The sequence below is a fragment of the Malania oleifera genome, chromosome 9 (genome assembly GCF_029873635.1).
Source record: "Malania oleifera isolate guangnan ecotype guangnan chromosome 9, ASM2987363v1, whole genome shotgun sequence".
Classification (NCBI taxonomy): domain Eukaryota; kingdom Viridiplantae; phylum Streptophyta; class Magnoliopsida; order Santalales; family Ximeniaceae; genus Malania; species Malania oleifera.
Genome location: NC_080425.1, coordinates 55136297 through 55160174, shown reverse-complemented (window position 1 = coordinate 55160174; position 23878 = coordinate 55136297). Strand labels below are relative to the sequence as shown.

The 23878-nt window shown below is 34.6% G+C and overlaps 2 protein-coding genes across 2 annotated transcripts; one reads left to right on the top strand and one right to left on the bottom strand.

Annotated features, from left to right (window-relative positions):
• The first annotated feature begins 1227 nt into the window (after positions 1 to 1227).
• On the top strand, positions 1228 to 2531 carry LOC131164789 (transcription factor MYB3-like). Its single transcript, XM_058122240.1, has 3 exons — positions 1228 to 1751; positions 1841 to 1970; positions 2109 to 2531. Exons 1-3 carry the CDS (start codon positions 1616 to 1618, stop codon positions 2422 to 2424), a joined length of 582 nt encoding a protein of 193 aa, XP_057978223.1. The 5' UTR covers positions 1228 to 1615; the 3' UTR covers positions 2425 to 2531.
• A 2711-nt stretch (positions 2532 to 5242) lies between these two features.
• LOC131164551 (probable glycosyltransferase At5g03795) lies at positions 5243 to 13348 on the bottom strand. The gene is made up of 5 exons (XM_058121825.1): positions 13119 to 13348; positions 11620 to 12016; positions 11363 to 11493; positions 7631 to 7979; positions 5243 to 5989 (listed from the first exon to the last, which is right to left on the bottom strand). The coding sequence occupies exons 1-5, from the start codon at positions 13289 to 13291 to the stop codon at positions 5303 to 5305; spliced, it is 1737 nt and encodes a 578-aa protein (XP_057977808.1). The 5' UTR covers positions 13292 to 13348; the 3' UTR covers positions 5243 to 5302.
• Between the last annotated feature and the right edge of the window lie 10530 nt (positions 13349 to 23878).

The window sequence follows — 23878 nt, the reverse complement described above, 5'->3', positions numbered from 1 at the left end:
AAGTTAAGTAGGTTCTTGTTAGAGCTATATGTGTGAATGTGCTTGAGGAGGGTTTTTCTCCTACTTGTATAATATTCATCAACTTTTCTGGTTTTAATGTGTAGCTGACCATAGAATGGGCTATCGAAATTTGGAGGCTAAAGATTGAATACGGGAAACAAAATTCGATTTCATGACAATAAATCTCCATATTCCAACCTACAACTCTAAGGGTTCGTAATTTTAAAAATTAATTTTTATTTTATTTTAATTTTAAAAAAAAAATTACAAAAAAGTCCACTGATTTTTCATTTCTACAATATTTGTAAAACCAAAAAAGCCCTAAACTATGTGATTCATTTTATGCCATTTACTTTTGTAATTTACTATAATTTTGCAAGTTCCTAAAGTATCATTGTAAATGTCATAAGTAGAATTATTTTCTGAAGAGAGAAATATAATTGAATGCATTTCTTATTCGCCCGTCATACCTACTTAATTGAATTTTTGAGCCGTCATCTTCGCATCTGATTGTAAGAAAATTAAGCGGAGGGAAAACGATGCTGTTGCCACTTGTTTTTTTTTTTGGAGTACCGGAGGAGGAGACACTGATTTTTTTTCCGCCAAATTTAAGCAAACCAACGACAGACCGACACGTCACGGGCCTAGCAGCAACGGGTTGGATTTCGCTCACGTGTCGACGTCTGATTGGATGGTCCAAGCGAAGGACATGAATTGAGCAAGCACAGCTTACTTCCCCGCGTCGCGTGAGCGCAAATGTTGTCAAACTCGTTGGCAGTCGCTCCTCCACACATACAACTAATAAAAAATTACAAAAAATCTCTCTCTCTCTCTCTCTCTCTCTCTCTCTCATACACACGCATGGGCGAAGAAACCCAATATCCAATCAAATCAAAGTCCAACAGCTAAATTTCTTACTCACGTGTAAAGTAAGAAATCAAAAATCTAAAAATTAATAAAAATATATTTTTTTATAACTTTTCTAAATAAATTTTAACAAATTAGAAAATAAGCTAAAATTTTTTGTAATTATTTAAAGAATAAAAAAATGAAATATAACTATTTTCACGAGCAATTACTGCTATTTATTTATTTATTTCATACAAATATTCTAAAACTCAAAATAAATAAAATTTTAAAAATTTAGGAAAAAGAATAAATTAATTTCCAAAACTAAAATTTCTTCTCCGACTTATAAAGGTTGAGAGCGACAACTGCGTTCCCAAATTTATCATACTTTCCTTTCTTGGGCCAACTGTGGAGCAGGTAGTTGGGAGATCTATTTGTCCAATCCCCAGGAAGGGTAGATGGGTGAGGGTCTGACCCCAAATTTCCCCAGGCCAATCAACAACACCCATCCCCTTCCCTCCCCTCCTCTCCCCTGTTTTTTAGACCCTCTCTCTCTCTCTCTCTCTCTCTCTCTCTCTCTCTCTGCCCCCTCCCCCCGCCCCCCAACACTCACCACACTCTCTCTCACCACTCTACCCACTACGACCCAGACCATCTCTCTCTCCCCCTCAACACTCACCACACTCTTCCACCACTCTATCCTCTACGACCCACACCATCTCTCTCTCTCTCTCTCATTATATAGTTTCTTTCTTAAAATTCCAAAATGGCCCCAAAGAATGAGGGATCCTCTAAGAGGGTGTTGAACAAAGGAGCATGGACAGCAGAGGAGGACTCAAAGCTAGCTCGGTGCATAGATACTCATGGTGCCAAAAAGTGGAAAGCAGTGGCAGCTAAAGCAGGTTTCACATTTTTTTTTTACCTAAAACTTGAATTTACAGACTTTAAACTGCATTGGTTATTGGGTTGAATTGGCGTTTCGCTGCCGCAGGTTTGAACAGGTGTGGGAAGAGTTGCAGGCTGAGATGGCTCAACTATCTCAGACCAAACATCAAGAGAGGCAACATTTCTGACGAAGAGGAGGACTTGATACTCAGGCTTCACGGGCTTCTTGGAAACAGGTCAGTTCTTATCTCTTCATGCACAGAACAAAAAAACATCAACAGCTCTGTTCATGCTTGCACATGTGGATTCTCGAGCAATGGGGTGCTAATTAATTAAAGACCTAGTCTTCTTGTGCGTTTCTTTTGAATTTGCAGGTGGTCACTGATTGCGGGGAGGCTTCCAGGACGGACGGACAATGAAATCAAGAACTACTGGAATTCTCATTTGAGCAAGAAAGTGAATCAAAAGGAGAAAACAGTAGAAACTTCGACGGCACAACAGAGTTCGCCTCCGAAGCCCTTGGGCGCTCCCGATGTGGACAGAGAAGCCACCAAAGAAAATGGTAACTCGGACATGGGTTTAGACGTGAACGAGTTCTTCAATTTCTCAACCGAGGGGACATATGGGTTGGACTGGGTTAACAAGTTTCTTGAACTAGACGAGGACCCATGGACCAACGAGAGGAGGTGAGGGTGGTGGGGATTGTAACGAAGAAGCGTCCCTTGTGAAAAATTTTGTGCCTATTTGAATTGTGAAGTAATGAATAAAATGCTCATTGCTGCAAGAATTTGAGCAAATGGTCTTGAGAGTTGCACTCTACCAAATCGCGTCGAAATTTTTGGTAAGCAAAAGGATAAGGTCGCCGCCCAGAGGAGAGGTTTTCCGGATTTAATTTAGCCAAATGGACAGATAAAAATTTCAATGAAAGGATAAATATATGTAATTGTGTAAAAGAAATATATAAAATATGCAAAACATTTTTTTAAAAGAATTCGAAACTTCTGATGCTTTTAGCAAAATGGAAAATTTTATCTGAGTTCACACAAATTTAAATCAAAAAATTTTATCGAGCAAATTCAATATGATTTTACACTAAATTTTATCCAAATTTTCACAAATAAAAATAAAAAGTTCAAACTTTATGTTCTCAAATTCACAAAATTTGTACTTCTATTAAACTATATCTTTCAACTTTTTCTTTTCAGACTGGCTTGAAACCTAGCCAAAGTGATTCTGCATGTGTCAAGCATACAAGTGACATGAATCAGGGATGACGTATAGAGCATCCTCGCTTTGCAGTTAATGCAGTGGCTAATGCAATAAAATGAAATAGATTAAGAGAGTAATGGAATATCACCAATTCACTTCATTTGTGAATACCAAACATTGCGTAAAATTTTAAAATCCAAATTCTAATTGCCAAGTAATCAATCTCACATTATTATTATTATTATTATTATTATTATTGTTATTATTATTATTATTATTATTATTATCCACCTCTCTATATAAAACAAATTAAGGGCTGCTTAATTATGGAAAATACTTTTCATTTTCCATTTTAGCTTTTTAGAAAATTATGAAAGGTTCACTAATTTTTTATTTTTTATAACATTATGAAATTAAAAAAACAATGATAAACTAAAACTATTTTCTCATGAAAATAATTTTATTTATATTTCAAAAAATTTAAATAATTATAAAAATGTCACCGTATTTTCTAACTACTCAATTTTCTAAATTTATATAGAAAAGTTGAAAAACATCCTCTTATTGTTTTTCTAGATCCGTAACTCTTTTGAGTTTAGAAGCATGAAATTCAGATTTTAAACTTTAATTGATGTTGATTATGCATAAAACTTCTTCTTAATCCATACAAATTTAAATTCAAGCCTCAAAACCCATGATTCCAAATATTATAAAAATTATTTTTAGGATCTAGAAATGTAAAATGAAAAACTGTTTCATACATTTAAATAAACTCTTTATTTTCTACCTTTTTAATTGTCATGGAAAAACTAAAATATAAGTTCAATTTGTAAAAATATCTTTGAAAAACTTAGAAATAGAAAATGAAATGTATTTTTGACATGGTTCACTGAGTACAGACATTATATAGTTTGATTCCGTCTTCAATTAAAATCATATTTTAATCCATACCATGGTTGGAAAGAAACTCCAAACAAATCCCAAAGGTTGATTCAACAGCAGAAGTCTAAATCATGCTGCGAAATTGTAATTCTTAACCACAACACTGTAGAATTCAAATTCAATTTAAATGAATGCAATCTGAAAGAATCCCAACACTATGGGCCACAGGTGTAACACCCATGTGAACCACGAAGGTACACAGCAAACACAAAGGCCACATTATTTGAAATACAAGGTCCACCCATTCCCTTTACAAACCAAATAGTTACAAGGAATAATAATATCAAAAGGAAAAAGTGTATCCCCAAAAAGAATGTGTATCTGTGCCAAAACTTCAATCAGCTTCTGGGTCTGAACATATAGCCCATTTGCACTCTCTGATAAAGAGCCAGTGCTTATTAACTTTTGCTTTGTCTGTCTATACATGGGTGCTATGGTGCTGGCCTGGAGATCAATTCAATGAGACAGACCATTGTGTTGTATGTACAATAAAAAGGACTCCAGTGTGCAGTACCTGCAATAATGGAACATCCTTGATTAAAATGAAAAAAATGAGAGAAAACACAATAAGAAACTTTAAATTCACATGAGTTGGTAATCAACGCGGCTGTGCAAGAGTAACATGGAAATTAAAAAACAAAAAACAAATGATGACACTAACAATTTGACTGGTACGCAAGAAGAGAGTAGGGTGCAATGGAATTCAACTTCATATTTTTACATTTTTCATTCCATTTCACTCTTAATCCATCCATTTCAGCATACCAAACATTGGGTAAGGGCCTATTCACATGTGGAAATTCATTTTTTCCCTCTTCAATTTACAAAGACCTTTTTTTTTTTCCCCAGTTTTCCAATATTTGTTGAGGGCAGTACAATCATTTTAACAGATGTTACAGAGGGCAATGCAATCATTTTAAACAAAACAAGACTATTTCAAAAGGCACAAAAGAAAAGCTTAAATGACTAGCCTGCATTGATTTTTTTTTTTTTAAATGAAGTGACAAAAACATCCTCTCTATATTATGTATCATACCTTTCCTGTGATTAGCATCTGGACAAACAATACTATCAAACCAAAAAGAAGCTGTCCATTTATTGTGAATAAAACATGGTAATTTTGGTTATGACACTTCTAAGAGATGCTGTAGAGGATGACATGCACAACCAGCAATCCAAACAATCAATCATAGATTACCTGCATCAGCAAAGTATTCTGAAATCCATCCTTATTCTGAGCTCAAAGCCCCTTGACCTCGACGTTAGATATACTCCCATGCAACGGAAGCTGTTGCATTCCTCCACAATGCAACAGTCATGCCTCTTAATTCTAGAAATGGATAGCACGAACTAATTTTTAACCGACGGAACTCCTAAAAATTTACTATGTGACAAGGGAGTCGATTCTCCCTTGTCCCTATGACTGGGCAATTTGAATCTGGTTCAGCCTGCTAAACCAAATAGAATGCAAAATCATATGAAACAAATCATATCTCATTGGTCTGGAGTTCCAAAGGAAATGCTTCTGCAACATCTTCACATTAGTCTGCATTGTAAAGTATCTTCTCATTGGGATGGCAAGTAGAATTTCCTTCAGCTTGGGAATATCCTTCTCGGCCACCATGACAGAAAACGCGCTCCAGTCAAGTACTTCATTAAATGGAGGGACAAAATTATCTGCAATAATCACTGGAACGCACTCATAATATATAGCCTCAACAATCCTGGGGCTGTTCACTTCAAAACCCATGGGACATAAACAGAATTTGCTTGATTTCATGTGTTGAACATAAGACATTTTCCTGGACACACTATTAGGTAGAGGCCCATAAATCTTCATGTCCTCATCTTTGTCTCTCCAGTATTTAACAAGCCTGGGGCGGACCCTACCATGCATGTGCCCTGCAAAAAAGGCAAGTATTGGACGCTGTGATACTCTCTTTCCACCAAGATCTCTTCGAGGCCTTCTCACATTTCTTATTGTCGTCTCTGGAAGGGAAACATCCTTTCCAGCAGTAAAGATTCCTTCCGAGAGATCAGCATTGCAAAGAGCTTTTATAGTGTTTCTACTTAGTTCCTTGTGTTCATTAACTGTGTAAGGACCCTATGAGGTAAAGAAAGAACAAATTTAGCTGAGAAGACGTAGAAGTAACCTGAATAAATTAAAATTCATGAAAACAAACTCAAACAAAGAATTCATATAAAAATAAACTCCAATTAGAATGTCCACAGCCTCCGAAATTCACAAACTCAATCAGATGGGAAGTTGGGATCTTCAACCAAAGGAGGTATATATAATGCTAAATACAATCACAAGGAGGCAATGGGACTCCAACTCCAAATAAGGCAAAGAAGAAAATGAAAAAATGCAGGAAATGTGTATACTCGTCCCTTTACTAAATCAATGCAAACATTGTATTTGGCTTGTGCACATAAGTCTTGAGGGAAATTTCAAAGGTTTCATTTGGGGACTTCTCTTTTGTTTTGTTTTGTTTTGTTTAGGGGGTTTTTTTTTTTTTTTTTTTTTTGGGGGGGGGGGGGGGGGGGGAGTGATGGGGGAAGGGGGAGAGAGAGAGAGAGATTCTCATGTTTGGATAGTGTAGATGATTCAAATATGGGTTTAATTATTTAAACTAAAAATGCCATATTTTCGCTTGATCAACCCTCATCTATAGGCCCATCTATAGGACCCATACCATTATCTTTAGACCTTATTGCATCCTTCCATCATCACAACATCCCCTTAATCCTTCATATCCCTTAACTATCCTTCCCCTCCTCTGCTACATAGTTGAGCTCCAAAGGACTGTCTGGTCTTCCCCTAGCCCCTTCCAATTTCTACCTCATTATATGCATTCATGCAATACTGCATAATTTATCCTGTTAAACAAACCCATATTACAGAATATTGGTCCAGAAAAATAGATTGAAAAGTCCATTTGATTGACAGGTATTTTAAACAAAAGTCTTCAGCAAGTATGACACGATTATATGTATAAAACAAGCAAATAATTCTTCACGTGTGTTTGTATGCACATATGTTGTTGGGGTTTGGAGGGGGGGGGGGGGTGTTCATCTATTTTATCCAGAGTGCAAAGGAAAAAATATCACCATAGTTGTGCGCATTAAAAGCCTTTATTAATGTGTACCCTTTTCTTGGAGTCTTGGACATTATTTACCATATAACAACAGGAGCTGTATTGAATTCAAACAAAATGGATAGTAATTGGTTTAAAAAAAGAAAACAGAAATTAACTGCTTAGAATGGATATGGAACACTTTTTGCTTCTGATCATCAGGTCTACTGGGACTTGGGCTACACAATGGGGGTGCCGGGAAAAAAAGAACATGAGATGTCTAATAAGAAACTCCAAATTCCAAACTATTGACCCCAGTTGGAAATGTCTATAAACTCTGGTCAGGTCAAAGTATGACCAGAATATTGGGATCTTAGCATACCTACCACCAGCAAAACCATTCATTCGAAATCTTCTTAGAGAACTCCACCCAGAGAACTAAAAAAAAAATTTCAAATGATAATTGTCTAATTTCTGCTTACAATTTTCTCTTTTTCCTCAACTACTCAAGCTACACTTCTTTTACCAACATCAAATATAAAATAGAAATTTATTGAAAATATTTCTGCTTAATTTATAACGAGTAGTCATGAACTAAATAAAATCTGTCCAAGTTTTGAACAGCTGATGGTAAGCATTTCTATCAACAGGAAGAGTAGAAGACATACCCAATCATGGCAAGCAACAAGAAAGTGATCCAATCCATGTGTGCGATTCCAAAATGGATACTTTGCAGCAATCATATTCACATAGTCCCTGAGGAAGATTGACAACGGTTTCAAATTATGTGAGCCAGGCACATAAACTGCCAGCTCTAATTGGCGTGCACTGTACGGCAAATAAAATAAGTGAGCCTTTTCCGGGTCCCTTGTGACAAACTGCCTGTTTTCCTCAATTAACTTCATAAACCATCCTTCAGAAGCATAAATTCCTTGTAGATGGGGATGATGAAAAATGGGCTTGGCACCATCTGGGTAAATGTAGACTTTAAGTATCATTTCCATCAATTCATAGCTCCTGGAATTTAGGCATAATTTTTTGAAATTTTTTAAGACAATGTTTCTATGGATGTGGTAGAAATTATGAAATGTATGTGCTTGTCATGTAATGTGGAAAATGATAGCTTATAATGCAGCGCAAACCATAATTTAAAGAGCTTCAGATAAAGTAACACCTGTCATTTGACATGTCATGATACATCAAGGGAGGTGCTATTGGCACTCCACAAATTTTTTCATATACATTAAAGGACAATACTACCCTTGACTTTTACCATGCAAGTGAAAAGACAAAAGGTAAAGAAGGAAAATTCGTCATTTCATTGTGATAATCAAGGGGTAAATCCATAATTATCATTTCATACATGAAAGAATAAATGTGAATCATCGGTAGTATTTGTTGGAGTGCCTATAGTGTTTCCATAAATTAAAAGCATAGAGGATAGGGTCCATACTCCAAGCACCAACATTATAACTAGTGTAAAAGTAGTCACTAGTGCCAGCAAATGGGCACTCCAAGACTTCTAAAGTTAAGCATGGGGGACCTTTGCCACAAAAAACTGGAGTATTGAACACAAGTAAATTGATCGATATGTCACTTCCAATGAAGAAATTGCATCCAATCATCTTCATTGATTATCTTAATCTATGAACATGTATCAGGGCCAAGTTTTCCTGATGCAATCATTATTTATTGCCTTGACCCCCAACTCCTATATCCAGACATATGATCACATTGATCTTACATTATACAATTTTCATAACTCACAATTAACAACAGAAGAACATTACTAGTATCTTTTTCACTGGTAAAAGAGTTTGAAACTGGCACAAAGGGGCAGCCAACATGCAAAAGATACTTATTTACATCAGGAAAAATAAAATTTACGACATTCTGCACATCCGTGGTGCTCTACCCACTGAGCTGGAATCTTAATGTCTTGGAACCACCTATTTTTTTAGAGACAAGAGAGGTGATTCCTCCCCTGAAAAATTTCCCCTGCTACTCCCAAAACAACTCCCTCCCCAAAATAGTGAAAGGATTTTATTAACAATTGTAGCAATAATAAAAGGAATTTTTCCTCTTATTACAAGAATAAACACCCTTTCAATTCCACAACTCAATCTTTAACTGATCCCATATCAACCCATTAGATCTCCATAATGTAATAAAAGATGATGCTCCAGCAACTGCAACAATTCATCTACAGTTTTTTGAAAAGATACCATCAGCTAACCATAATCTTCCCAGTTTTCTACATTCTAATTGCCAAAACCCTCACCCACTTTGCATCTCGAAAGAGAAATAAGAGAGAAAAAAAAAAAAGAACTCCCACCTTAATTGGAGCTCAAGTCTTACAAATTTCCTTCCAAAGTAAGTTAACCCAACCATCAACTACATTGCCCTTGGTAATAATAGCCGGAAAAAAATTTAACAGAAAATAACCCTCCATCAAGCACAATAATATCTTTGGAAATTCAACACCATGAGATACAGCACATAAAAAAGTTAGTCCCTAATTGCCAATCTTTTAATGCCTCACAAAATTGCATCACAACTCACATCTCCATTTAAAGGAAGCACTCAAGAACTTACCATGCCATCGATATCCCTTGCCAACAGAAAAAGACATGAAAATTGATCTTTCAAAGGAGATTCCACACACCACTGGTCAAGCATAGATTCCCTACATAAATATGCACATGCAAGGGAAATCCATCCAATCTTTTCCCAAATCCATTTCTTCATTCCAATTCCATGCAGTTCCCTCCCCTTTTTTTTCAATCCATAAATTATGACCCAAGAAGACATACATTGTCAGAACTACCATCCTCCAAGGCTAATCTTTTTCCACCATAAACTTCCAGCTTATTGAGAAGGGCCTTATCCAGGGTGTTAAGGCTTGATATATGTTGGTCCACAACCTAATGCTTAAGCTTTTAGGTCTAGTGGCAATCTAACATGGCATCAAAGCCATGGTTTGCAGGAGGTTTTAGGTTCTATTCTTGTTGCCTGCATTTATTTTGTGTTTAAAAATTATATTCCCTATTATGGGTGTTATTTATCGTTTATTTATCTCTCCACATTCTGTCGGGCTGCACATGCGGGGGAGTGTTAAGGCTAGATATACATTGTTGGCCCACAATCCTCGGAAAGATAGCTGCTCATGATGTAGCAAGCTTCTTTTCAAATTTCTCCACAATACAAAACATGACCAATGTTAATATGTCCAAGAGACTTCATCCCCCAAACCCAATTTTATTTTTTCGTGTACTTTTGAAGCATTTCCAAGCTCATTTCACACTCAACTATCAAACTCTTTAATTAAAACCTCCTCCCATATAATGGCTTCCTAGAATATAAAGAACAGGAAAATGGAAACAAATAGTTTTCAAATCCCAGAGAAGCAAGGTGATGTAGGACAAGAAAAATGATGGAGAACTGAGAGAATTATAAAAGAGAAACACAGATAAGAGAGAAGAAGAAATAAAAGGAGACGGAGATAGATGCTGCAGAGAATGTAGGGACAGAACAGAACAGAACAGAACAGAAGGAAGAACAGAGAGAGAGAGAGAGAGAGAGAACAGAGAAGAAGGAGGAAACAGAGAGAGAGAGAGAGGAGGGGGGGAGGGGAGGGGAGGGACTGCACTTGCACTCTGATACAGAACATGAACTGCTACAATAACTTACATCTCCAGGATTTATACCCACATATTACATAAAACCTCAATAAAACAAGAAATTACAAAATAACCCCAAAGTATCTAAATACACAAATTTAAACCTAAATTAACTAAACTTCTAAAATAACCAGTCGTCCCAAACTAAAATAATACTAATTAAAAAAAAAACAATATAAACATATCGAGTTCAGCATTGGGGGTTCTCCATTACAAGGATTTAGGGATCATTTTTCTTTTATTTTCTTTTCTTTTTTTCTTTTTTGAGAGGCCAGGGGGGATTGAGGTTGAAAATGGACATATATTTCTTCTCTGGGGTGGCTAGTATCCACCCTTGGGCTTACTCTAGATGCCTCAACTTCTGATATAATATATTTTGCAAATAAAATAAAACTAGGTTTCCTATTTTATCATAATATAAATTTAGAATTCTTTAACTCCCCCACTTCCTTTTCACATTTTCCCACAAATCATTTTTATGGGGTGCACTTAAATAGAAAAAGTATTCAACCACTGCTGACATAATAAAACATTATGATTAACATCTACAAGAGCATTGCCTGTTCAAATATATATATATTGGAAGAAAATATCTTATGCATTTATTCAACCATAACCAGAATGGCAAAGGCACAGTAATTCATTTTTTATAAAATAATAAGAAACTGCATAAACTATCGAAAACCCTGACAAATGTCGTAAAAGCTTTATGAAATATACCTTCTAAAGACAGAAACATTTTGGAATAAAGGCGCATACAATTTGATATCATTGATAATGGTTGGGGCAAGCTCAATCTCCCTTTTAGCATATGCAAGTGCCTCAACTGGTGGCAGAGACCAAATGTACCTCTACAGGAAGAAAATGTATATATAATAAACATTAAATAGAGAACGAAAGATTTACCAGCAACATTCTAATAATTTTCTTTTTAACAGAAAAAAAAAATTATAGTAAGAAAGATAAAAAAATTGTACCTGCAAGCGAGTGGGCACGGTTGTATGACTGATACGAGGGAGAGGACCTACAACCTCTGGCTTATTATCTACCTTCTCTTTCTTTCTTCTTCTAGATAAAGCACTCTTTTTTTGAGAAACTTTAGATCTTTCTCCCTTAACTGGCACTGATTGTTGTGATTCAGCAGAATTCAGCAGTACAATGGGCGCAGTCGGAGCAACTTGAACCTGTTGAAACTGTGCCAAAGGAAGGGTTTCACTCAACTGCAGGGTATTGTTCAAGGATCTGTCTGATGAGACTCTCACAGGTGGGGAGAGGAACCATTCTGTCAGTGGATAAGGAAGTATATAGATTTGAAGCATAACACCAGCTGTTGTCATAACAGCTCCAGCAAAAAAAAGTTTTCTCCAATCAATCCTGAACATCAGGATGATTATGATTCGCTGCAACAACTTATTCATTTCATTGCTCAAACTGAATGAAATCTTCTACTAAAATTTCCACTATTGGCAATCAAAAAAGCAATAGAAAAGCCATTGTTATAGCTGTCTAAATAACAATCTTTGCAGACTTCCACATGAAGCAACCATACACGAATTCAAAAATTTCAATTTGTTTGTCTGGTTGACAAGGACAACATTGAACGCCCTGGAATTCTTCAGAATGGCATAACTTGGTTCCAATCTTACCCCAAGAACTCAATGCCAATCTTACTCCAAGCTCTCAATCCTACAATTTGACAAGATCGGGACATTGTGAATACCTCTCCTAAATTCAAAATTCAAATTGTGTAAACCAAAGGAAAGTATGTTCTTTGCACCAGAAATAAAAATATGTTCAAAATGCTCATAAAAAGTTCTTCATTTCTGAGAAGTGCGGCTTAGAATTATTCCATCAGTACGACAACCATAGGCATAAAAAGGGGAATAAAGAAAAGCTAAGAGTATTATCATTTTCATTTTATCTAATGGAAACAAGTGAAAGATGGGGATGATTCAAAAAGTGTGTATGGAAATGGACACGCGACTAATGAATTCAGTCTTCCCAGCCAGAAGAATTGAAAAACTTTTATTTTTTTTCTCCTCGTGTATTTAGAATAAAAGACACGTTCATTTTGATTCCTAAGAAAGCAAAGGAAATAATAAATTATAAACTTCTCCTCAGCTGAAACCGATATAACAATTTGGCTTACAATTGAAATAAAAAAAAAAAAAAGAAAGACAACAACAACAATTTGACTATGTTGAGCTGAGCTTTTCAGGAAACCAATCACTGACAATTTCATTCTCTTCTTCTCATTCATTTTACCGGCAACCAAATGGCGTCTAGAATCGATTCATCTACCAAATTCAACTGTTAAGTTTTAGATTCGTTCATTCTATATACGCACACACGCACACATGGCAAGAATCAAATTCGGATGAATCATAGAAAGACAAGACAAACAGCTAGAAAATCTTAAAATCCACAAAATTAAAATTCAAAAATCAATAACAAATAAGAAATCAGGGGCAAATACCTTTCCTCGATGAAGGAAGCTCGAACATGCATATAAATCCAACGAAAAGAATAATATGTAGAGTTGAAGATTGAGAACGAAGAATGGAACCAAAGGCCGCGTGGAGTAGGAAGAGGAAAAGCCAAACAAGAGAGAGAGAGAGAGAGAGGAAAAGGGAGGGAAACTGCGGCCATGGGTGGCTGGCGAGCGGCGACTCTGACGGTAACGGTACCTATTTAGGGAACCTTTTCTTTCCTTCATTTGACTTCTCTCTTCCCTTTCACTACCGCTGAACTGTAATGGGCGTGGCCTCACCGCCGCGTGATCTGGCGCTTCCTGATTGGACACAGCCGTCCATGCGGAGGCTGCCTCCAATCACGGCGTGTCGTGCCCGTGACGCTGTCACTCTAGGCTAGCCCATCACAGCCATCATTTTTCATTTAAAAAACTATTAAGTTGCCTTTTTTGAGAATTTAATATTTGATTGTAGGCTTTTTTGTTAATACCTTTTTATTTTTCGGAAATAGGGATAATGAAATTGTACTTAACGGGGGATAAAGTTTTAATGTCCTATTTTTCGGTGCACATGTATGCGAATAATATTATCTTAATATTTGTTTGGTAGGTTTCATGTATAATTTGTGGCACAATTTTCGTTAAATAAATGATCATAATGTTTATTTAATAAAAATATATATTATTTATTACAATATTAGCCAGATATTAAGTTATCTGATAGGACAATAAATGCAAGGAGTTTTATGTGGAATTTTTCTAACTCTTAAAAAATTTTAAAAAAAATTAATTTATTTTTAAAAATTTGTTATATTTGCATTTAAAAAATTAAAAATAATAATATTATCTGTAGAAACACAGATTTGAGGGACTTAAACTTTGAATTGTGTGAATTTAAGTAGAAGACAGTCATTTAATCCAATACACAAACTTAAATCAAACGGTTCATAATTTTTTCGAACATAGGGTAAAAAATTCTAACACTGTTCCTACTTTAAAAATAAATTTATTTACATATTTTAAATTTTTAAATAATAATAAAAATATTGCTTTATTTTTTAATTTTTGAAATGGTATATGAAATTTGAAGAACATCTTTTTATGTTTTCTAATTTTTTTTTTATTTTTAACATGGTTTGTTAAAAATTTAAGAATAGTGTCTCTTTTGTAATTATTTTGAGATTTAAAAATAAAAAATAAAAAAGAATTTCGTACATATAGAAAATTATTTTATTTTTCAATTTTTTAATATAATTTTTAAAAACTAAAAATGAACTGTAATTTATGTAACTCTTCAAAAATTAAAAATTGAAAAAAAAAAATTCACCTTCAATATTTTTTAAAAAAAATTTTAGAAAAGGTTACACAAAATAGGAATAGTATTAATTGACACAATAACATGGTATATTATAGAGAGCCAAAAGTTTTTATAATAAATACAAATATTTGACAAATCAAAAAGACATTATGTAATAATCATGATGATTAGGCGCATATGTGAACCTTATTATGATTTGATTCTATGGATCTATCTTAGTCTTAGGTGGTCGATTATGTTAAAGATAACGTGACAAGATTTCAAATATTCTTTTTATGTTTTTAATGTGCAAATCACATGTTAATGAGGTAACGGCACTAAGTATCTTATCTGTCCTAATGAGGTGAGGGTATTATTGAATGCCTCATCTGTCCCCAGCCCCCACCTTTTATTTAATTTTATATTTGGAGTGAAAATAAGTGTATATTTAATTGGGAGAAGTTTACTAGGTTGAATTACAAAATAAAATAGAATAGGAATAATGAATGGTAAATATGAAAAAATCAAGTGATTCAATTTTATTCTCACCTGATTTATTCTATTTTTACCTGTCGAGCATGCAATTGAATATGGTAAAGTATGACAATATAAAATTTAAAGGGGAAATATCAATGTCATAATTATTGTTATCCGAAGCCAATTGGGAGGTGGAAGCGTGAATTAGAATTTGATTTTATTTGTGTTTATTTTCTATAAATGACGATGAGAATAACAATGTTGTGACTAAGTTGCTTAATGATTTTTTAAAGTTTATTGATTGGTATGCTTGATTTTGTGTTACCCGGATATGGTTCGTGAAATAGTTATTCTTATGAATAAAATATAATGCAATACAAATTTGTTAAACGTGACAAATGAATCTAACATGGAATAGGAAATGAATGTGTATTTCCATCATAAAATTTTTGAATAGTTATTCATTATTTATTTTTGATTATAAGACTGTAAAATATTTTATATTATTATTTTTTGGTTATATATATATATATTGCATAAACAATCAGATCTTTTAACATAATCACTCAATTCCTAAGAGTAAACATTTGGCCAACTAAATGTAACCTTAAATTTTCTCCTTTTCCTTATATATAAAATTAGAAGTTCTTCGATTTATATAACTTCACATATTTTTTAATAAAATTTTCTCCTTTTCTTATAATAATTACTATTGTGTTATGTACCAATATGTAGCATTGATGTGATGTAATTTTAAAGTGGTTTGTAGTATTGATGCATAGTAATCATGCTTTGCATATTCAATATTTTGACAAGCAATATCACAATACCATCCCGATGTTTGGTACCTGAATGGAATGAATTTAGAGTGGAATGAAATGAAAATTATATGGCAAATATGTAAAATTATAAAAATTGATTCAATTTTTTAATGTACCAAATAAAGCATGGTACGAATTATGATGTATGATTGTTAGCCCTAGTGGCTAAGGGCTTTTATTCCAACTTTGTTTTTATGACAACAACCCATTAGCAGTTCTTAAGTTTACTAACATTTTTCCTCAAGTTTAGTTCAAATATACAGGAAAACTTCAAGACATGCATAAGGGCCAAAATATGTATCAAACAGGCAAATGACCATTAGCAGAGTCTAACATACGACACATTCGGAACTCAACCATTCAAGCAAAGCATTTACAATTTCTACATATGTGTTAGGTTGTGCGTATGAGAGCAATATTGTAACTCTTATACATATGGTATGTTTCAAGAGTATCCTGCAAGAAACGAGCAAATCATGCTTGCATAAAGTTCATAATAGGTTAGAAGACGATCATTGAGCTCACACATGCATATCAAGTCACTTAAACTGCATAAGATGTCTAAATGAGTTTCAAACATGTTTTATCAACCCAAGACATCTTTAAATTGGTTCAACTTAATTCTAGACAAGATGGAGTCTTTACATGAACAAAAACCAGTATCTAAATACATTTAAATCAAAACAAGTAAAGGGTTCGTCGATGAACACAGGGGATTCGTCGACGAACGCAAGAAGGGACTTCGTCGACGTACACAGGGTACTCGTCAACGAAAAGATACCAAAACAACCTAAAAGTTCAGAACAGTTTTGTCGATGAATACAGGAGATTCAGCGACGAAGACAATATAGTGGTTTGTCGACGTTTACAGGGGACTCATCGATGAAAAGAAACCGAGAGCCACCTGAATTCAGAACAGCAGGCTCGTCAACGAACACAGGGTCTTGTCGACTAAGCCATGCATGTGACTCGTCGACCAAGGCGTGACCTCGACGAATGTCGGGCTGCAAACTGCATTAAATGCGTATAAACGGCTAGTTTTCAAATTGTCTTATGTCAATTAATGCCCAACGACTCTCCAGCGCACAACTCATCCCTTTGGTTTTTAAAATGGGTCTTGTGCATTTATTTCAAATAAGTTAAGAAATTTGGTTGTTGAAGATATTCATTGAGCATTCATTCTAGGGTTTCATTTTGTGCCCTCAAGCTCTCTTGCTACTTACTCTTGCTTACACACCATTTGCAAAGAGAGAATAATGTGAGGTATTGTTGTATCTGCTCAAGAAGGGGCTCTTTGTGATTGTATCTCATTATTTCAAGTTCATTAGGTTGAAGGGTTCTTCGTGAGCCTTTGTAAGATAACTCTAGGTGAGCACCTTGTTGTAACTCTTTGTGAGTAGCTAAATTGTAAAGGCTTCTCCGCCAGTGAAGGAGGGTTGCTTAGTGGATTTGGGGAATCTTTGAGTTGGTCTCAAGGCGTGGACGTAGGCATGGTGCCAAACCACGTTAACATCGTTGTGTTAAGCTTATTTTATCCCTTCTCTTTCATTTTGCTTACTTATTGTTACTTGCTTTAAATATAAATTGTGATATAATACTCTTGCTCTTGCCAAGAAAATTTTGTGATTGTAGAAAAGTTTCATATTCGTGAAAAGTGCAAAAATCGTCTATTCACCCCCCCTCTAGACGTGCACTCGGGCCTACAATTGGTATTAGAGTGTCAGTCGCTAGACCGTCGGAGTAACATCCAGGTATACGACTATAGAATGTGGAACGTAATCACTAAAGGAGACTACGTATTCAAGGACGACGAAGGTCAGGTCATACTGATTGGGAAACTCCCAGAAGCCAATGGAAAGCTAGGGCAACTAAATTTCAAGACAAAAAATTTTCTTTATTGTGTCGTGAACGATGAAGAATACAACAGAATATGTGGATGCAACACAACAAAGGAAAATGTGGGAGAAGCTCCAGGTAACATATGAAGGCACAACTCAGGTAAAGAAATCAAAAATTTATATGTTAGTCAAAGAATATGAAATGTTTAAAATGGAGGAAGGTGAGTCGATTATTGCCATGTTTACACGTTTTACACATATAACGAATGGCTTGAAAGCACTTGATAGGGAATACTCCATGGAAGATAATGTGCAGAAAGTTCTTCACTCATTACCAAGTTCGTGGCATGCGAAGTCTATGGCGATTGAAGAAGCAAAAGACCTTTCTAAGGTCACCCTTGATGAGCTCATTGGGTCTCTTATGACCTATGAGATCAAGAAGAAGGATGCCTCAGCTGAAGTAGAAAAACCCAAAAAGACAATGGACATGACTCTAAAGAATACAAGCAAGAAGGAAATCACCGAAGAAGAAGAAGAAGAGTGCGACAATGAGGAAGAAATTGCCCTCATCACCAGGAGAATCAGAAGCTTCTTACTAAACAAGAAGGGTAAGCAAAAGAATAGGGGAGAATCAAGTATGAGCTGATATAACTGTAAGAAGCCCGGTCATCGGATGGCCGAATGCCCCCTAAAAACAAAGGGAATAATCAGCAAGGATGTAACAACCCAAAAAAATATTGATATTCAAATATTAAAGAGAGAGGAAAATAGATACAGAAACAGAAGGAGACCGTAGACTTCGTTGACGACATTGCATTTTGGAGATAATATTAAATAAAAATAATTTCAGAAAAATTGTCAAGCTTCATCGACGAACACAGGATCTCGTTGACGAAGGTCTTCAGAATTTCGTCGACGAGAAAATACCGAGAGGGTTTTGAGGCAGCCTGAATTTCGTCGACGAATACAGGGTCTCGTCGACGAAATCCTTTGTTTATATATACGCGAATACGAGAATAAATTCATTTTAAGAAGTCTCTTTCTCTCTCTCCTCTCTCTTCCTATGACTTTCTCTCCCTTCTCTCTTTGTTTCCAGCCCCACCAGTCGCTGGATCGACAATTTGAGGCTACCACGACACTCCTGGTAGAATTCCCTACAAGTTTGCCGGAGCGGATCGTCGAATAAACGAAGTTGAATTTCATCCCAAATTCTAGGTAAAGTCTTTTATTGAGTTTTTGGCTTTATGGTAGTTATAAGAAATGACATAGGCGGAAAAATAATAATATTTTGTTCTGGGATATTGTATTTTCAGGAGATTGATCTAGGGGCTTTTCAAAGTTGAGGTAAGGGAAATATGCTATGCTAGGGCTTTTCAAAGTAATGAGGAAAACTTGTCTTTGAAAAAGAAAATTGAAGACCAAAGCAATATCATTTACAAGTTTACAAATGGAAAAGAAAATTTCAACAAATTACTTAGGGCTCAAAGATTTGGGATTTTTAAGGAAGGTTTAGGCTATGGTTTTTTTTCATCCAAATCTATTGGTTTTACAAACCTTTATGACAAAAGAAATTCATTACCAAGCAAAAATCCAGCACTCAAACCAAGCCCTTTGCATGCAAATAAAACTTGCCTATATTGTGAGAGAAAGGGTCATGTACGCTTCACCTATCCTTTTAGAGGAAACATAGATAGGAAAAAAATTTGTGTGGGTGGTCAATAACTAAACCCATAGGACCCAAGGTAAATTGGGTACCAAAACAAATCACCTAATTCTCTCTGTCGGTTTGCTTGAAGACCTCCAAGATGAAAAACAAATGGATTCTTGATAGTGGGTGCTCAAGGCACATGACAGGGGACGCCAACAAATTTCTCTTACTCATCTACAAGAAAGAAGTGTTTGTGACATTCGGAGACAACGCCAAGGGAAGAATCATAGGTAAAGGTAAAATAGGTAACTCCTCTCTTTCCATTGAAAATGTTGCTCTTGTAGATACACTTCAGCATAATTTGTAGAGTGTTAGTTAGTTATGTGATAAAGGACTAAATGTTCTATTTCAATCCACACAATGTTCAGTAACTGATTTACATGGAAATACTATATTAGTGGGCAAGTGGGAATCAAATGTATACACCATTGAATTTAATGATATAAATTCCTATGTGATGTAAAATGTCTGGCAATAATAAGTGAATCTAGTTGGCTATGGCATAGAAGGTTAGGTCACACTAGCATGGACCTTTTGCATAATCTATCTTCTAAAGAATTAGTAAATGGCTTACCTAAAGATAACTACGTTAAAGACAAAGTATGTGATGCTTGCCAATATGGAAAACAAAATAAATCATCGTTTAAAACTAAAAAAGTAATTTCCACATCAAGACCATTAGACTTAATTCACCTTGATCTATTTGGGCTAAATGATGTTGGAAGCATAGCTAGAAAATTGTATGCATTTGTTATTGTTGGCATAAACAAAGCTTACGACTCTTAATTTTGATGATAACAAAGTAAGGTTATTTAATATTCTTCAAAGTTGTGATATTTCAAGAAAAACAAATATTGAAGTCAAGCATACTTCATATGGTCAAGTGATATTGAAAGATCAAGGATCATTGTAGCTCAGAAACAAAGAGAACTCAAAGCACTAATGAAGAGTCAAATGTGTCATTAGGAAATGCTTTGTAAGTACTTCAAGTGTATTTTAAGTATGAAATTTTTGTTGAAACTCATAAGGCAAAAGAGACTTAGAGACCTTATTGTAAACTTGGAACATATTTTTCAAGAAAACAAATTGACATTCCAAGAATTTAGAGCAAAGAGAGTGAATACAAAAATATTTTAAAAACCATATTTTTTTAACTTGACAGGAGCCTGACTGAAAATAGTCAGTAGGCTACAAACTTAAGGGTTTTTAAAATACAAAGACAGAAGGTCATCAGGCTACTGCCTGGACCTTGACAGGCGCCTGATGAGGTAATCTAAGAAACCTATCTGGGTTTCATCAGGCTATTGTCACCCTTCTGCCTATTTTTTAAAATAGGAAATTTCAGTGACAGGCGATTGCCACCCTACTGCTTGTGAAAATTAACTATGTAATTTATTGACAAACGCCTGACTAAAAGCTCTTAGGCTATTGCCACGCGACACATTTTAAATTTTATAACGGACATATATTTGAAAAATAGATTGCTTGGGGCTCAAACCTGTTCAAAACTTGGACACTACTCCAACTAAACTTGTGGATTAAGTTAAACACTTTTCTAAATCTATAAATACCCTCAAGACCAATGAATTTACACACCAAGAATCAATAGCTCTCATACTTTCTCAATTGTTCTCAAACTCTCAAAAGCTCTCTCACTCTCATCTTGTGCATGAATCCTACTGAAGTACTGCTGTCATTCATCACTGAAATTATGCATTAAGTTCTAAATCTTTCATCCATTGAAAGAACCATTTGGTGATATAATCTTGGAGCTTCAATTTGATTTTTATATTTGAATTGCTTTGAAGTATATAGATTGAACTTGTACTAATCAGCTCTTTTGAGAGCATCTCTTGTACACCTTCTCTTAAATCTTGTTTGTAGATTGATTAATGGTTCAGGTGCTTAAATCGTTGGACCGAACGAGGGGATATCGTTTGGAAAGGCACACTCTAGCCTAATTTAAGGAGTGGTTGTAACAATTTTGTTCCGCCCAAAAAGGAACTAGATTAGTGGAATCCTTTGGTGGTTTGCCAAAGGCGAAGACGTAGCCTGAGGATAACCCGAACCTCATAAAAATCCCTGTCTCACTTTCTTTCCCTTACTCTATTTATTTACAGCATACATAAATTGCGTGGATATTTTAAATTCCTTAATCATATACACTACATGGATTAGATATTAAATAAACTTAAACTTAATTTGTTTTTGGAATTGCGGAAACCGAAAGAGAGTACGTTGGTTGATCCATACTTTGCGAAAACCGTAAGGAAGTACGCTGATTGGTGAAACACTCAAAGACTCTTTAACTGAAAGTTTGTTTAAAGTCTAAATTCTTAGAAAGAGTGTTGTGCTTCATATTGAGAAATCAATTATCCACAAGGCTTGTATTAACCACAAGGCTTAAATTAATATACACAGGGCTACAAAAGCTAAGAATTGGTAAAGTGCTGAATATTGAATTTTGTGGGTGGAACACTTTGTTTGATTGATTGGTTACTTTTTTGATGTATGGTTGTGGATTAGAATTATATAAATACTTAAGAATTTGTTGTGTATTGGATAAATCAACAAGAAGTTAAGAATTCATTAAAAGAAGTAAAAGAAGTTAAGGATTCTTAAAAATAATTAAAAGAAAATTTTTAACCCAATTCACCCCCCCTATTGGGACTACACCTTAGTTTTCAATTGGTATCAGAGCGGGGTTATAGGAAATCTTAATTAGTAACTATACAAAGATCTAAATGACTCACATAGGTGTAACTTCCTTTGAAGAGGGTCAATCCTCAACTAGGCCTCCTATCTTTTGTGGTCTAAACTACACATTTTGGAAACAATGCATGAGAATCTATCTACAAACCATGGATTGGAAAGCATGGAAGGTTGTCACACATGGTGACCTTATCCCCACTAAAATTGTAGATGGTATAGAAGTCCCCAAAGAAGAAAAAGAATGGACCGACCATGACCATAGGATGTTGCAAGTGAATTCAAGTGTCATGAATGCTTTATATTGTACTCTAAACATAAATGAATTTAATAGGGTCATGGCATGTAAATCAGAAAAAGAAATATGGGATAAATTAGAAGTAACCTATGAAGGAACTATTGATGTAAGGGACAATCGAATCGATATGCTCACTAGTGAGTATGAAGCTTTTAAGATGAACCAGGGAGAATCAATCACTAGCATGTACACTAGATTCACCCACATAATAAATTCCCTAAATGCATTAGGAAAAACATGCACCACTTATGAAATGATTAGAAAAATTCTTAGACAGCTGCCACCTATATGGGAACCAAAAGCCACTACAATAACCGAAGGAAAAAAATTGAAAAAAAAAACCTCCTTAGATTAACTTATAGGTTCTCTCCTCACATATGAAATGTCAATGAATGAAAGGAATGGAAAAACTAAAGCCCAAGAATCAATAGCCTTTAAAACTTTAAACAAAAACTCTAGTGATGAGGATAAAGATGAAATGGATGAAAATGAATTAGCCTATATATCCAAGAAGCTAGCAAGAATTCTTAGAAGAAAGAACAAATTCAAAAGAAGAATCCAAAACTCCGAATCAGATGAAGAAGAAACTAATACAAAGAAATCAAAGAATAAAATCCCCATATGTTATAATTTCAAGAAGGATGGACACATAAAACCAGAATGTCCATTACTTAAAAAGGATTCTAAAAATAAAAAGACAAAGGCTATGAAAGCCACAACTTTGGACAATTTGAGTACAAGTAGTTCTGATAATGAATCAAGTGACCCAAATGTTACTTATACTTGCTATATGGCTTGGGAAGATGAGGAAAGCTCCTCATCCAAATCGGATAATGGTTATAGTAGTAATGAATCCAATGATGAAAGTATGCCATCTTATGAAAAGTTACAAAATGATTTATTCAAAGTGCATAAGATGTTAGTTAATGTGACTAAACGATACACATCATTGAAAAACAAGAATGAAGGAGTTATGAAAGAGCTAGAATCGATTAAGCTTACTGCAAGTGAAAAAGATTCGAAAATCGAGAAAATAGAAAATAAGAATAAAGTTGTGATAAAAGAGTTAGAATCTAAAAATCTTGTTAAAAAGGAAAAATATTTGAAAATCAAGAAATTGGAGAGCAAGAATGAAAAATTGATGAAGGAGGTAGAAGATTTAAGATCCCAACCTTCTATATAAAATGAGAAAGATCTATATATTTATGAATTAGAGAATAAAATCAGCAAAATATCTCAAAATCAAGAAAAAAGCAAAAGTATACAAAATTCAGAAATTCTTGATCTTAAGAAAGAAAATGAGGATCAAGTGAAAATCATTTACAATTTTATTAGAGGAAAAGAAAATTTTGATAAAATGATTAGCTCACAAAGAATATCTCTAAATAAAGAAGGCATAGGATTCAATGGAATTGAAAATAAAAGGAAAAAAAATCTTTACAAAGGATACTTTACAAAAGAATCTAAAGATTATGTTAGCACTTTTTCAAATGCTTACACACATATCACATGTTTTCTATGTAAGAAAAAGGGGCATGTTAAGTTCGAATGTCCATTAAAAAGGAAAGGTGTGAAAACAAAACAAGTTTGGAGAATTAAAGAAGCATCACTTGTTAAA